Source organism: Juglans microcarpa x Juglans regia, chromosome 8D (genome assembly GCF_004785595.1).
Source record: "Juglans microcarpa x Juglans regia isolate MS1-56 chromosome 8D, Jm3101_v1.0, whole genome shotgun sequence".
Classification (NCBI taxonomy): Eukaryota; Viridiplantae; Streptophyta; class Magnoliopsida; order Fagales; family Juglandaceae; genus Juglans; species Juglans microcarpa x Juglans regia.
Genome location: NC_054608.1, coordinates 30429832 through 30446145, shown reverse-complemented (window position 1 = coordinate 30446145; position 16314 = coordinate 30429832). Strand labels below are relative to the sequence as shown.

At 34.2% G+C, this 16314-nt stretch overlaps 1 protein-coding gene across 3 annotated transcripts; it reads right to left on the bottom strand.

Annotated features, from left to right (window-relative positions):
- Positions 1-400: 400 nt before the first annotated feature.
- Positions 401-7848, bottom strand: LOC121243482 (putative nuclease HARBI1). Of its 3 annotated transcripts, none has more exons than XR_005936150.1 (5): positions 7578-7848; positions 2208-2650; positions 1903-2128; positions 1041-1725; positions 401-906 (listed from the first exon to the last, which is right to left on the bottom strand). XR_005936150.1 is itself a non-coding variant. In XM_041141594.1 (5 exons), the coding sequence occupies exons 3-5, from the start codon at positions 2634-2636 to the stop codon at positions 1214-1216; spliced, it is 1167 nt and encodes a 388-aa protein (XP_040997528.1). In that variant the 5' UTR covers positions 2637-2650; positions 6926-7101; positions 7578-7848; the 3' UTR covers positions 951-1213. The 3 variants fall into 3 exon arrangements, 2 of the variants coding, with proteins under 2 accessions (XP_040997528.1, XP_040997527.1); XM_041141594.1 differs by lacking the exon at positions 401-906 and adding an exon at positions 6926-7101 and having other exon boundaries at positions 951-1725; XM_041141593.1 differs by lacking the exon at positions 401-906 and having other exon boundaries at positions 951-1725.
- Positions 7849-16314: the final 8466 nt, after the last annotated feature.

The window sequence follows — 16314 nt, the reverse complement described above, 5'->3', positions numbered from 1 at the left end:
TATGGGTCTCACAAAATGCAAAACAATGCATCAATTCAAGTACAAGGAATCCATGATAGCTTTTATCTGATTGATTCAAGAACCCTTGTAAGTTAAGCCACTTTCTCCTGGTAAGAAAGGGCATTATTCATCATGCATGACCCCCCTTAGGTGTTCCTTTTCATGAGAATGTTCCCTGATCGGATCAGTATTCTTTTGTATAATGGGTCCCTATGAACATGGTACACAGCATTCTTCAGTGACAGATTCTTTGTATTTACTATTAACCGACAAAGAGCCATTGGGGAGAGAGAGAGAGAGAGAGAGAGAGAGAGAGATTTTGCTTGGGGTAAACTGTAAACTACTTCAGAGTTTTTTGGGCTGGCCGTTCAGTCTGTAGCTTGTATATACAAACCTTGAGGTATATGCATTCATTCAACAGTTCAGTTCAGTCAGGGACAGGAGCAATCCACACACAGCTGGCCCAACTCCATTCTGGCGACGTTATATTGGGATTAGGGGATCATGTGTAGGTCTGAGGTGAGATCCAGCTAAAAAGATTATATAAAAATAATCTACATAACTTCATAAAATTCATTAGATCTATTTTACAATAAAAATAATTTTATAATCTGACAAATTACATAAAGACACATCAGTTCATGAGATTATTTTTTATAATATCTTTATAAGTATTTCTCAAAAATTTAAGATAGCGGAGAGGGCGACGAGAAATTCTCAAGACGTGCAAACGAAACATGTCTTTTACTTGATTAAATTCACGAACCGGCTAACGTGCCCACATCACACAGATCACCGATCCTTAGAAATTTAAGATCAAACTTTTTGCATCAATATCAACAGATTGGTTGGCCTCTCAGAAGTAATGAAAGGTAGTCTGTGATCAACTTCCTGTTCAGTCGCCACCTGCAGTTGTTCACTTGGTAAATTTCAAGCATCAAAGCCCCCCAAAAATACAATAAAATATTTACATTAAAAAAAAATCTATATATATATATATATATCTCAACTTCATCCTTTTCGAAGGACACTTCTTTTACCTTTCAGGAAACCATGTGACAACGCAATGTTTGAAATGTATGATCTACCCATATCTTTCCTTTCTATGAACAGAAGGGCCAATGTACAGCATGGAATCACAACCAAAATCTTCATATGGTTCTCGATCCTGAAATAATTTCAATCCTAACCTGAAACTGTTACCAAAGATGATTTACATGGCTGAAAAATCATGGATGTAGTCATTCCAAATATCAGTTGCAATGGAGTCTCGCAATTGTGAAGAGATTTCTAGTTGTTCTGCTTCAACGCCAATGTCCAGAGCTTGGGTATCAATATGCATAATGGGTTGTTCCGCCTCTAAAGGGGGCAACAACGACTCGATTTGTAATGCCGTGCTGTCCTGTTCATACTTTCTAAAAATCCAATCATCTGGTTTCTCCCTCCGGATGTAATTGTGTATTGCACATGTTGCCACAACCAACTTGACCTGTGTTTGTAATGGGTATGGAGGAGCAGACATCAATATTGGGAATCGTGCCTTCAAAGCGCCAAAGATCCGATCAGTGGCATTTCGTAACAACGAGTGTCGTTGATTAAATAGCTCTCTGGCATCTTGTGGATGATAGCCACTCGGATATTCCTTTAAGCAATATGGAACACCTGGATATGGGGCAATGAAACCTGGCATATTTGCATACTTGTTGTCTACAAGGTAGTATTTACCTGCCAACACCAACATTAATATTTCATACTCGGCAATGCAAGTAAGAAATCCCACCGCCCCCTCCCCAGAAAAAAAAAAATAATCAAAATCAAAATCAAAATCAAAATCAAAATCAAAAATCAAAACATGACATTCTATCATTCTGCTAAAACAACTGATTCCAATATACACCCTACCTTCAGGGACCAGCAGTTTGTTTCGCCTTGTCAGTGCAGAATTTAGGACTTGCAAATCTGATGCTGAGCCTTCCCAGCCGGCTAGAACATAATGGAACTTGAGATCAAATGAGCAAGCTGCCAGAACATTTTGTGAAAGCATGCCATTCTTATTGCGGAAAGGTCCTTGCTCATCTACACCTACCATAACTGGAATATGGATACCATCAACTGCTCCCACACAATCCTACCAGAAAATTACTAATAATGAGAGGAAAAAGATTGCACAAAAAAAGAACCCAATCAAACTCAATAATCCAAGTTACCTGAAAGTATGGATAGAATCTTGGATCTTCCAAGATCTCTGAACCCGGAGGCTGAAAGAAGTCTAAAGAAATTGCCATAATTGCATTCAAAACATTATTGAAATGGCGACTGATGGTTTCTCCTGAATATCGGAATAACTCTTGGACAGCTCTTGTACGTAGATTGTGGCCAATTATGAACATGAAAATGGCTAATTGTTCCTCAATCTTGATTCGATTTGTGTGACGTAGCAAGCCTTTGGCTTGCAAAATATCACACAACTTGTAAAATACATGCTTATCCATGCGAAAATTTTCCAAGCAGTGTTCACTTTGGCTATTAAGTACTTCATCGACAAATTTTGCTCCACTAGATGCCAAACCATGGGCCAGTTCTTTTGGAATGTAATTCCCAAGGATTCCATCTTTTTCATCATCAGAGCTCTCCATGGCAAAACTAGCCTCTGCACCCAACAACACATTCATATATTAGTAACGACGGTGATGATCAGAAATCCAGAATTGCATCTTTGAGATCAACAAACAGTGAAAGATGAGAAGCTATTACAATGAAGAAAAGGAAATGCAGAGCCATTACCTGAGGAGGAATTCTATGCTAAGTAGTTTGCTAAACAAAAAAGGCAGACAACCCCAAAAAAAACTTTTTTGAGAAAAGGCTATACATCTCTTCAGAGGCAGAATGATCTGATGCTACTCTTTATGGAAATTTTGGCCTCAAAACCAGCCAATCTAGGATGCACTAAAGAACTCAACAGCAACCTTAGTACCATGAATAACCATAAAGATTCTCCTTAAGAGCATACATGTTTGAAGAAGAACAAACGGAGTCAGCTAACTCCATCACCCCCTCCAAGGTCAGAAGTCCAGCCTTCAAGGAAAGAAGCAATGTATAATGGACCAGCATAACCAATGGCCACAAACTAAAGAAGAACAGAGACAGCCAACTCATCACCCCTCACTAACTCTCCTTCCATGCAAGTGGAAAGATAGTCAAGCATCCTTTTGTCTCCCAGACAATAAAATCATGTTTGAAGATTTACAGTTTACAGAGACGTAATGACACAATGCCCAAGCCACATCTGGGCCCCAAGATAGCCAGAGAAGATTAGGCAAAAAGGTCAAGACTTCACCGTCCCAAGCAATGTGATATCCAATTCACGACCTTCCTATATTCAAGCCAAAGTACTACTACTTCTGGCTATAAGTCTTAACATCTCTTCAAACATAGATCAAGCAGTGAGGATTATGTGTTCAATAACTGACTAAAAAAGCCCCATGGATGGTTACTTGAATACCCCTAGATACCCTAAGCAAAAATTGTGGAGAACTATCAATTAAGCAGATAAGGATACTCTGTAACAGCATATATACCTTTTAAAGAATTAAATCCAAGTATTCAGATTTTGAATCACTAGCATCCACAAGATCTTCTCCCTACCTCTATCATACTAGTTAACCATTCATAATCTCACTCTCTCCACAGACACACAACATTAATTTCCCACACCCATTCCAAACAATTCTGGAAAAAATACCCCAAATATTATTGCTTCATTGCCACCCTTTACGAAAAATCAAGTTGAGAAGTATAATGTTGGTCCTCAAGGCATCTAGCTGGTTAAGAGAAATTTTGGGAATGTTGGTCCTCAAGGCATCTAGCTGGTTAAGAGAAATTTTGAGAATGTTTGAGGATTTTTTCCAAATGTATTGTTTATTGGGTTTTGTGAAAGTAGATAGGAAATCATTTTTTTTTTTTATAAGTAGATAGGAAATCTTGAATATTTATTTCTTGAGATATGCTTTGTGTTGGGGTTTGGGAAAGTGTAGAGTTGAAAATTTGTTTAAATATAATTTTTTTTAGGAAAGTATATCATAAGTCCAATACGACAGGCTATAAACAACGCTTGTAAGGAGTCCCTACTGAAACCAAGAAGTATAGACCTGCTTACCATCCACACCCGAAATCTAAGCAAATGGAATGAAAAGTTGAAAATTTTTTGAGATTGAAAGATTTTTTTGGATTAAATTTGAAAAAAATATTAACCAAACATGGTCAAGATGTCCCAACTGCTCTATACAAGCTATCTTCCTTAATAAACACACACAAAATGTTTCTAACTCTAATCTCCTAATACATGAACTGTCAATCATATTTTTTCTTTATTAGCAAGTTTAAAAATGCACCTGATACGTCTTAAGCCCACAACCTACCCCCTGCCCCATTCTTGTGAGAGAATGAAGCGCCATTTATGCTAGAGTTCATTCGCATGCTAGAATTGACCATCATATGCAAGGAGGCAACTAAGAGAGTGGCATTATGAGGAGAAAGAGAGCAAACACAGTGGCCATTGAGAAAAATTCAAGAGCTTTCATGCCCCCACAGCTCTACATAAATATCTGTTTTGTTTCCCGTTATTACTTTCTTTCATTATACTTCACCAAAAAATAGATTTTTTCGATTAATCTAGTGCTCAGTAGGGTAATGCAGGATGTTCATTTTAAAGCGTGAATAAGATCTTCTTCTTTTTTTTATAACCGTGGGTGTCCGGGCCAGCTTGCGTGCACCTCGACTAATCCCATGGGGTCCTAAGGTTAACGACTAGGTAAACCTCCAGTGGTCCTAAGAGGACTCGAACTAGTGACCATTGGGGACCAAACCCAAGGCCGGACCAGCTGAGCTACCCCTCAGGGTTTGCAAGATCTTTAATCTAGAAAGGCAATGTCCCATGGAGTCAAACATACATGTATACTTGGTTGATGCAGTGGTTTGCAAGCCAAGGCTGATGCACCAAATATTTAAAACTTTAAGACCAGCCATAGACCAAGTTACGAGGCCACTTCATTTGAGCTCATGCAGCACAGTTATGTCAGTGTGATGCTGTAGCCAAACTCCGTCTCCAAAATGTTTGGCAACCCAACCAAAATACAGAAAGCCTATTGAATTATATGCAAGCACGTACACATCCATGCATGGACACTCAGCATGCATGTGTGGCCGGGGAAAGAAGGAGGGGCAGTGTGTGTGTGGTTGTGTACGGCATCTTTCTAGGTTTTTACGAGATGGATGTGAGCTTAAGTGAGATAAAAATTATCCAAAAAGAAATTGAAAATCTCCAGAATTAGTCTGTGCCATTCCAACACGCAACTAACAACTGAACAGTGATTACAATAGTTCAGAATAGATAATTACAGCATACAACAGTTTCAATTCTCTTATATAAATTTCAAAACCTTCTCAATACTTGCAAAGTCTTTGAGACAAAGCCAATCAGAAATCTTCTGAAAAGGTCAATGACGTAATGTCCAGATATTTAATCTGTACTTATACACCTCTTTGTTAGTGGTTAAAATCATACTACACAACTCAACTTGAATTAATTCAATCCCATAAAATTATTATCTCAATAGTGTTCCATGAGAATTTTCTACTTTCACTACTTACTAGAGACATTGAAATCAAATGTCAAATTATCACCTAATGGTACATGAAGACATAATAATTTGCACATGGATGGGCATGTCAATGTAGAAAATCTTGAAAGAAATATATACGACAGCTATCACTCTCCTATTAAATTGTTAGGAGCTCTCATGCAGTAATTTGAAAGGATTTAACCATGAGAGCTTCCCTAATGGATACATTGGAAGGCACTGCTGATCCCAAACAGAGTCTGTGGTTCGTATAACTCTAGGCATCCTCTTCTTTTATCTTGGTTACATCCTCCTTATCAATCGCATCAAGATCCAGCTTGGAATTAACACTTCCAACAGACTCTTCTCTACTATATGACTCCTCAAGCGCTTTTCTCACTTGGAATTCAATAAACTCATTCAAAACTCTTTCTGTCAGCAACAAAAGTTCCTCTTCTTCATCCCTAGCCACAGCTTTGACCTCTTCTTTGAATCTGTTGAAAGAGTCATTTAGGGCAGGAGAGTCGCCCTTCAAATCTTCAAGAGTCACGGGCTTTTTCATTCTTAGGTTATGAGGAATCACAAAGTTTTGGAGAACAAAAAAAGACAGAAATCGATTGATTGAGAGGTCTGAAAAATTCCTAGTAGTTAATATGAAAAAAAGAGAGACACAAAAGAGAGAGTCGCAATGAGAGCAACAGAAAGATCGGAACATGAGAGGAATATCCAAAGGCTTCTCTAGGATTTCTGCTGCAATAACTTCATGTTATAGGATTAAGCTCTAGAGAACCATGTATAAAGGTTGGACCTACCATTCCTAAATGTGTTAGTTGTTGGAGATCCTAAATCTGTTAGTAATTGGAGTTCCCAAATCTTTTCCAATTCAAATGTAAATAGCCTACCATTTTTCCCATATGATACTGATCAACAAGGAACAAGATAACTCTTCTCATGATAGTCAAAAGTTCTAAGTATTTCAAAAGGGACAGAAAAAGTTTCCACTTATTATACCTAATAAATCTTTCTCCTATTAATTGGAAAAACATATCCAAAAAATAAATAAACTAGACCCTCAATACAAGTAGGCATCCACATAGCTGCCAAATTTAAAAGAAAACAGAGAATTTTGAATAGAACGAGAGACAGAAAACTTGAGTGGAAAAACAAAACAAAACAAAACAAAACCTTCAATGAAAACCACTAACTAAGAACCAACTCATTCCTTGTCAAATACTTGTTCAAATGGACAGACTTAATTCATTCATTCATTTATTTATATATCAAAAGAATGACTCAAAACCACTTGCCTTGATCAGTGTAACCCAACCAACATTTTCATTTCCATCGAACCAAGGCTTTAAGGTTAGCCAAAACCATCTTTAACATTATGCACGACAACAGGAAGTACGCAAATGTAAGACTGACAAAATTGTACCGTGATCATAGGTTTGCATTGGTGGTCAAATAAAAAAACCGAGCACCACTATAAACACCCAACGAGAAAGTGAAACAGAATGTAGCGATCAAATAGCAGAGAAAGAAGCATTCACAAAACAGACTTTATTTTAAACATAAAAATAGATTCTCATTAGTAATATCTACCAAATTCTTTTTTTTTTTTTTAACAAGAACAAAAAAAAGTCAAAAGAAATAGCCTTTAACACAAACAAGAATTCACTAACAAAACATTGTAACGCCAAAAGTTTCATTTGGCCGAAAGCAAAATACGGTCCTCCGCTTCGTTCCCCAAAAACCCGTGAAAAAAAACATCGGAAAGCAACAGCAGGGCGCATTTTACACACAGTAGAGTACGGCCATTACTGTCCTCTCTAGTCCCCGGATAAAAAAGAATCCAAGAATCTAAGAATCAAAATCCGGGATCCTCCTTTCAAAACAAAATATTTTTCCCACATTTTTGTCGCCAACCAAACGGCCTACTCAAAATCTTTAAACCCATACCTGAAAAAGTCCCCAACAGTATTCTATGCCGCTTTGGTGCTCGGAGTCGACGAAGACGACGTTTAACTGATTCCTTCTGAGAAACCGAGGCAGAGGGCGGGAGAGGACCGAGAGAAGTTCAATGCAAAAAGGGTTTCTACGATCACAGAGAGAGAGAGATGGAGAGAGAACGCAATGAATGGCGTATTAGAGGTAGCTGTAACGTCCGCTGTGTGTAGAAAGCAGCGACTGGGTCTGTGATTTTCTCATTTTTCTACACCAAAAGCACTCCTTTTCGTATATTTATAGGGTATGCGAGCCTGCCGGTCAGCGAGCGAGAGGGTGGGAATTTTGGGATGGGTTGGATTTTTAGAGGGCCTCTTGGCATACAAACAATGGAGCACAAGATTGAAAGCCCATTACTTTATGGAGAAGTGTAAGGCTAAAAAAAAAAAAAAAAAAAAGTATTATTTCATTTACAAATAAATTATACAAAAGTAATCACACAAATTAATATGTATTCATCTGATTCGTTAGATCTACTTTATAATAAAAGTAACTTTATAATCTGAAGAATCACATCAAGCTACATCAATTTATGAAATTATTTTTACGTAATCTCTCTGTGACTAAAGTATTTTTTTAAAAATAAATTTATCAAAAAATGTGATTTGATATGATAATTAGATCTATCATATAATAAAAGAATTATTTTATAATTTGGCGTACAATATCAATACATATCAATTTGTAAGTTTATTTTTATAATTTTTTTGTATAAACTACACATCTTTCTTGCTTCTTTTCTCGAGAAAAGTGTATATACATATGATTCAATCCATTCTCTATATTCTACACACGCATTTATTTATTGATTGATTTTCAATACAATTATAATGGAAAATTTGTGTAAAGAGGACTGATAAAAACAAATGGTAATAAGTATGTTTGTAACAAAAAAATAAAAATCCCTTATCAATATTGTAGAAAGATAGACAGCATATGAATCTTATAGCACACTAAAAATAAATTATTATGGGATTAACATATTGTGTTTAATCTATCACAATTGAAAAAGCTTGGATTTTGTTACTTCTCATGGTTATGTAGATTTTCCCATCAGATTATTTTTTACACCATCTCCCATAGTGGGTGTCTTGCTTGGCTCCTTTTGAGAGCATCTAAAATCCCATTATAAGAACAACACTATTAACTTGCAAAAATGGTTGGTCTACACCAAGATTTTACACAAAAAAGTTTATACATTGATATGATTTAATGTAATCCATCATATTGTAAAACTTTTTTTAATATCTATACCAAAATCTACTCTTAAAATACAAATGAGTAAAGTTAGATACAAGATTAGGTTGTACAAACCCTATATAAACATTTTGAAAAATTTGAACCTACCATAAAAAATGAGTTCTTTTAAAAAAAATTGATCAATTTTTCAAAAAAATTGCATGGAAGTTGCATACCCTAAAGGCTAGGCTTATTTGGAACTTAGACTGAATTAAGATCAACTCAGTTCAGTTTAATTTTAAGTTGAATCTAATATCCAAACACTCAATTCTCAAATCACTAAACTCATCTCAACTCAAAAACTCTTTACACATGGAACCTACAACTTTTTTCAACACAACACCTCTTTACATGTGGGACCTACAATCTTTTTCAACTTCTTATAAATACACATAAACTCATCTTAACATCTAAACTCATCTTAGGTGGACCCTACAGTATTCACTCTACTATCTCAACTTACTATTATTTATAAAGAATTCAACTCATCTCAACAACTCAATTCAACATCTAAACAGGGTCTAAATATGCATAAATCATTTTCTAACAAGGCGAGGCATTTTATTGGAAAGTTACACCAGCCCATTTCTGACCATTCTAAATAGAAGGTTAGCAACGAGTGGCAACCTAGAGTTAGCCCAATTTGTCTAACAATCCGAGTTCAGTGACAATTTCCAGTCCAAAATGATTGTTGGGTCTCAATAGGAAACAGGAGACATGTTGGGCTTAATAGGCCCATACTGTATGTAATTTGCCCTATAATATGAAATTTTGGTGGATTATTAAATAATATAAAACTCATTGACTGATATTTGCAAACAAACTCATATACAGACTAACACGACTTGTAATTTTACTAAGATATATTGTAATACACATAGAAAATATTATACAAACGTAGGTATTATACGTAGAAACCCTACATAAGTACGGTAGAAAATAAAATATAATGGAAAAATGAGATTGAGGAGAGATCATTTGAGAGCTACATCTTTCTATTATCAAATGTTATTGAATGCGTAAGATCTGTCCCTATTTATAGGTGAATGGGATCAGGTAAATAATAGAAATACAATAAATCAACGATACTAAGTGCCTATTTGGGAACACAGTTGTTCTCGTATATTCTTAGACTACTTCACCACTATTCACAAACTATTTATTAATATTTCACAAATAATTTCACTATTATTTATAGATCATTTGAGATATTCTTAGTATGTAAATAAAACCTAATTGATTTTATAATGTAATGGTAGAAAATGAGTCATATTATCATACATATGTTAGAAGATTATGAATATATTTTAATTATGATGATGGGTAGTGCTACTATGCCGCCAAGGTTTGACCATTGGGTGTGCCTCTAGTGCAAATTACACTTTTTTATTTTTTTACTTTTTCTTTCCAATATTTTTTAAACATTTTGAAAAAAAATATCAATATACTAATAATTACTTTCTTAACTACTAAATAAAAAAAATTAAAAATAAATAAAATATATGAACGATCAAGTTAAGGGAATAAACTCAGGCAACATAACATTATTTTCCTTACGATAATATTGTAACATGTACCTTAGTTGGGTGGCTTAAGGTTGAAGCATGTGTTATGCATGTCCTTCCCCATCATTTGGTTACCCAACTAGTGCATGATATGCAATTCAAATTTGATGCTGCTTGTTTCTTTATCGACAAACAATGGGTAACCCATAAATTAAGCATAATGCAACTGTTGGCAGATTATGGCAATCTGTAATGATTTGATTTGTCTTCTAATGGCAAAAAAAGACAAATTTTGAGTTGACATTGTTAATTAATGTATTTTTTCAATGATTGAACAGTTGGTTGGATGTCTTGTAGACAGTGGTGTTAATAGTGGTGTGCATTAAGAAAACAATTTCTCATCGGTCACTATTTATTACTTTACACTTTACACTCTATATTCTATAAAAAAATTACTCTCATATTTTATGAAAAATATTTCCATATTTTATGAAAAAATTATAGGTGTGGAGTGTGAAAGTAAATAGTGACTAATACATAATAAATTCCTTATAAAAATAAGGAGGGCACCAATATTTAACACTAAAGAATTATAAAATCTACTATAAATATGTAGTGTTATACAAGCTTTCAGCTAAATATAGCTCTTCTCTCTCTCTATTACAAGAAGAATAGTGCCAAGAATATGATGGTATATCATCTGGTTCTTCAAATGGAAAATTTGGATTCAAAATTCCCCACCCTCCAAAAAAAAAAAAACATATATTACAAGAAGAAGAGTAAGAAGGTGAAATTGGGAAAGAACTTAGAGCTTGGCCTTCCCAATAGCCTCAATATCAACATTAATCCAAGAATAAAATGATCAAACTCAATTATACTAAATTTATTGTAAGAAATGCTTAGGGATGTAACCGGTCTGGTTTTAGACATTTTTTAGAACCGAATTAGTATACAGCGGTTTTGAAAATTTAAAAATTGATACTGGACTGATTTACCACCAAACTAAAAGTTTCAATTTTTTCTATTTCAGTCTAGTCCAGTCTGGTTTTTCCAATTTTATGAATAAACAAAATCATACTCCAAAAACACTTTAGCAAGTGATTGGCCCATATCCCTTATTTTATGTTATATTAATTTTATGTTATAAAATTAAAATTTATACGTTATAACAAAACTCAAATGTCGTATTAAAACTTATAAGATTAATTAATGTTATATCATAATCAAATATTATATTAAAATTTATACGTTTAATTTTATGTTATATCAAATGTTATATTAATATTATGTTATAAGATTAATAAACATGAATAATAAGATTAAGATTTAATGTTATATTAATTAGCATATAATATAATATACAAATTGTTTTATATATAATATAAAAAAAATTAAAATATATATCTACGGGTCCAGTTCGGTTCGAACCAGTGTTCTAAATATCAAAACTGGTACCGGACTAGTTTCTAGCTAGTTTTGATTATTAGGAACTATACCTATTTGGTCTAGTTCGGTCGATTTTACTGATTCATCGATTTTTTTTTTTTTTTTTTTTACAACCCTAAATATGCCAACATATTAATTGGCATATGGCAATTACTAAAAGGATATAATTAAGTCGCATTTGTTTTAGCATTAGTAGTGAACTAGACATGGTCAAAATTTAGCCAAGGTTTGGCTAGTTTGCTTAAAATGCATCCACATCAAACTTAACATATGCAGAGTAATTTTAATTCCAACGTTTTTGATTGGCCAAATCATTTTTTCATAATAATAAATTCTTCCTGCTCATACCATTTTTCGCACCAATGCAACTCCTTAGTTTTTTCTCCATGTTCTCATTTTTTTCTTTTGTTTTGGTCCTTTTTTTTCTAGAGTTGTGTTTCAATATTATGTTTTATAGTGGAAGAATATAATCGTTTGAGAAATATAACCATTAAAAAAATATATCCATTAGAAAAATATGACTGTTGGAAGAATTTGACCGTTAAAAAAATAAGACCGTTAGAAAATTATATCCGTTGGAATAATATGAACGTTAAAAAATTAATATGCACTTTTTTTAATAACGAATAAATATTTCAATTACCATTAGGATTAAAATGAATGAAAATGTCAAAATCAATATTTTAATACAATAGTGATAAATTTAAAGAGTTTGTTATTTGGTATTGTTAAAAAGTAATTAGCTAAATTAGAGAAAAAAAAAAGAATTTCCTAATTAAATTTTGACTAAAGATTGGCATGTCTATTACTTTTTAATATATTTCACCATCAATTTATCAAAGATTTTATACTTTGCATCTTAATTATTTGGTAATGATACCCTTACAACTCATTTAATACTACTTTATTGTCTAGCTATTTTTTTTCCTTTTGCTATTTGAATCTGGACTAAAAATTCAAGAACATTACCTTCTTGCATAATCTTGAAGAAAATAAACTCAATCAACCAACGTAATAATGTAATTTAATTAAAAATAAATTTAATTTTATAAAAATTAACGTTCGTTTGCTCTTTGAGTCAATTTTTATAAAATCAAATTTATTTTTAATTAAATTATATGAATAAGTTGGTTGATTGAATTTATTTTCTTCTATATTATGCAAGAATATTATGTTCATGAATTTTTAATCCAAATTCAAATACCAAAAGGAAAAAATAATAGCTAAACAGTAAATTAATAGTAAATGAGATAGCTAAGCAGTAAACTAATGGTAAATGAGATGTAAAAATACCATTAACCTGTTAAAATTGGCCCATCACATCCTAAAATTATTAAAAGAGTTCTTCTATATAGCATCCACTGTAGCGGTGCACAAAATGCAGCCGCTACGTGGCTGTTTCTTTTTTTTCTTTTTTTTTTTTTGTTTTTTTTTCCAATCAAAATGTGCATTTTGACTCCATTTGAAAATTAGTTCCAGTTTTCATCCCTATTCGAAATCATCCCGCGAGACCACCCTCCTCCCTCGACACCAACCCGCTTCAGCATCCTCTACCCAGCGCCTCCCAGCGATGCCGTCTCTCTCATCAATGCGATCGAGCGGCATTCCTCCATCTGCCCAGCCCAGCGTCGCCAACTCGTTGAACGGATGAAACCAGTCTTGAATCTCGCAAAATCACCCTTCTTCCTCGCCACCAACCCGCGTCGGAAAGGTTTTCTCACTGCCACCTTGAGACGGCTTCCTCGCGGCGAACCCCGCGACGCTCCTACGTCCGCCCAGTGCCGCCACTCCACGTGAGCTGATTCAACGGACCAAACCAGCGAGAAGTTCCAACCAAAGTTTTAAATTTCATACCGTACCGGCCGGTACGGCCGAAATTTTTCGTTTCGACCGTCCGGCCGGTACAAGTACTATACCTGTTCCGTACCGGCCGTACCAGCCTGAATTTCGGCCTGTACCGGCCGATATTTCGGCCTGTATTTTTTTTTTCATTTTTTCAAACTACAAGTTTATTTTTTAACCCTCAATTCAGACTAGACTATTTATAATTTATATATATATGTATTTGTATATAATTTATATATATATAGACTATTATTTTAGAATATAATTTTTATATATATTTATATATATAATTTATTTATAGATTGACTATCCCGAAACATTATCCCGAAACGCTATCCCGAAACGGTACCGGTACCGAAATATTTCGTTCCAGTGCCTTGACCGGTACGGTGTCTGGTACGATATTCAAAACATTGGTTCCAACAGCATGCTCTGTTTTTTTGCTTAGCTTCGTAGGTAAACATTGTACCATTTTTCCTTTCATACTATTATGTTCTTCATGTGTACATAAAGATTTCATTTTTGTGTTTTCTGAAATGGGTATTGTGGCTTAGGGCATAGAGAAAATCAGTGTTCTTTCCAGAAAAATAGGGTCTGTAAACTATTCTCCATGTGTATATAAAGATTTCATTTTTGTGTTTTCTGAGATGGATATTGTAGCTTGAAGAAAATCAGTGTTCTTTCCAGAAAAACAGGGTCCGTAAACTATTATTTTTTAACAACTTGAGTTTTGAAGACATGATTGGAACTTGTTTGTTTTAGCAGAGATTTGTAAATAAATATGTTAATGATATAAAAAATACTGCAAATCAATCCAGTGAGAGTTGGATTCATACTGCATGACATGAGATAGCTGTCTTAGCATTAGTTTAGAACTGACTCCATTGCTACTTCTTTCAATTTTGCTTTTTAAATTCTAGATTTGGTGTTGTAAATTTGGCTAAATCTCAAATGGTTGTCCAGGCTGTGAGCCATTGGAGGAGGACTCTATATGCATGCACACTGATATGACTATAGATGTGGGGCTGGTGAAATGTTTTAGCAGAACTTCTATGGGTACAGAAAAAGAGCTGGTGAAATTCAAGCAGAAATTCTAGATGATGCTGCTTGTTTCATTTATTAATTAGCTAGTCTTTGTAGAGGATGTATGAGGTTGTCCTCTTTGTTAATTAGCTGGTCTTTCCTACATGCTATCATTAACAGTCGTCCAATCTCTTGGTTATCTTTATTTGGACAGTTAGCTGCAAGATGAAACATTGTAGGTATGAAGTGTTTACCAGCAAGTTTCTTTTCTTTTTCTACTTTTTCCCCATGTTATTATTTGGGCCAATCTCTTTTTTGGACCTCTAATGTTTCTTGGTATATTTAGGTGTATTTGTTCTTATGATTCTCATTCCCTGTGTCAGTACACGCTATTTTCTGGTATGATGCCTCTACTCATATGGTGAGTTTCTTTTTGTCATTTTTCCCTCTGTTTTTCCCTTTTATCTCCTCAATATAATATAAATAAAATACACTGCTTTGTTCACACTATATCAAAGTTACTCCAGATGTTATTTAACTTTACCATAAATATGTTCTTGTACATGCATAAATATGTTATTGCTGTCCTAAAGGCTTGTATTATTATATATACATGCTTCTACTTTATATATATGGTGGTCTTTCTTGCAGACTGTGATTACCATGATAAATCATGCAATTGGAGCCTCTGGAGTTGTTAGTCGGCAATGCAAGGCAATTGTCAAGTAGTATAGACAAACCATTATTGATTTGCTTTTAGCCGAGGTAAATATTTGCATTTTATTATGTTCTTATTTATGTTTCCCTATCAGATAAAATTTATGTACCTCTTTGCAGAATATTCCTGTTATTCTACTATTAAATTGATTTCCAGCCTTCATATTTCTATATAACATGCAAACCCAAAGAAGATCTGCTCCCAGATTGGCTTGTGCTCCTTTGATGGTTCCCGTGATTTTAGGTCAAACCAATATTCTTATAATCTTTTGGCTTTTCAACATTCTCTGCAATGCTTTTATAATTATCCCTATTGATAATTTTAATTCCATTACCTATTACCTGCTGCATCATGAACTTTTGATGGTACTCATGTTGGCAATCGCTAGGTTGAGCACAAAAGATTTTATGTTGACATAATTCTTGTGTTTTTGTCACTCTCTTACGATGCTTATGGTTATTCATGGTTTCTTTTTCTTTCTTTTTTTTTCATTTTTTTGGGGTAAAACTCATACACATTTTGATTTATTTATTTATTTATAATACTTACCTGGACATGGTTGTTAGATGATGAACCTGTTGGTTTGTGAATGTCTTTGCACAGTACGGGCATCAAGACTATAGTGGATGAGAGCAGGGGCAAAGTTTCTAGCAGAATTCGTGATGCCATGTGCCCTGCTTGTGAGATGGTTGTTGCTTGGATACAAAACCAGATAAAACAGAATCAAACACAAGATGTGCTGATCTTGCCATCATCATGACCAATATAACATTACGAACAAATATTTGTTGCTTATGGTATGCACTAGAGTTGTTGATTTAGTGCAGGCAATTTTGTTACTGTTTTATTTGATTCCAATGAGAATGGATGGTATATATTTGGATACACCTACAGGGTAGTCGTATTCATATGAAAG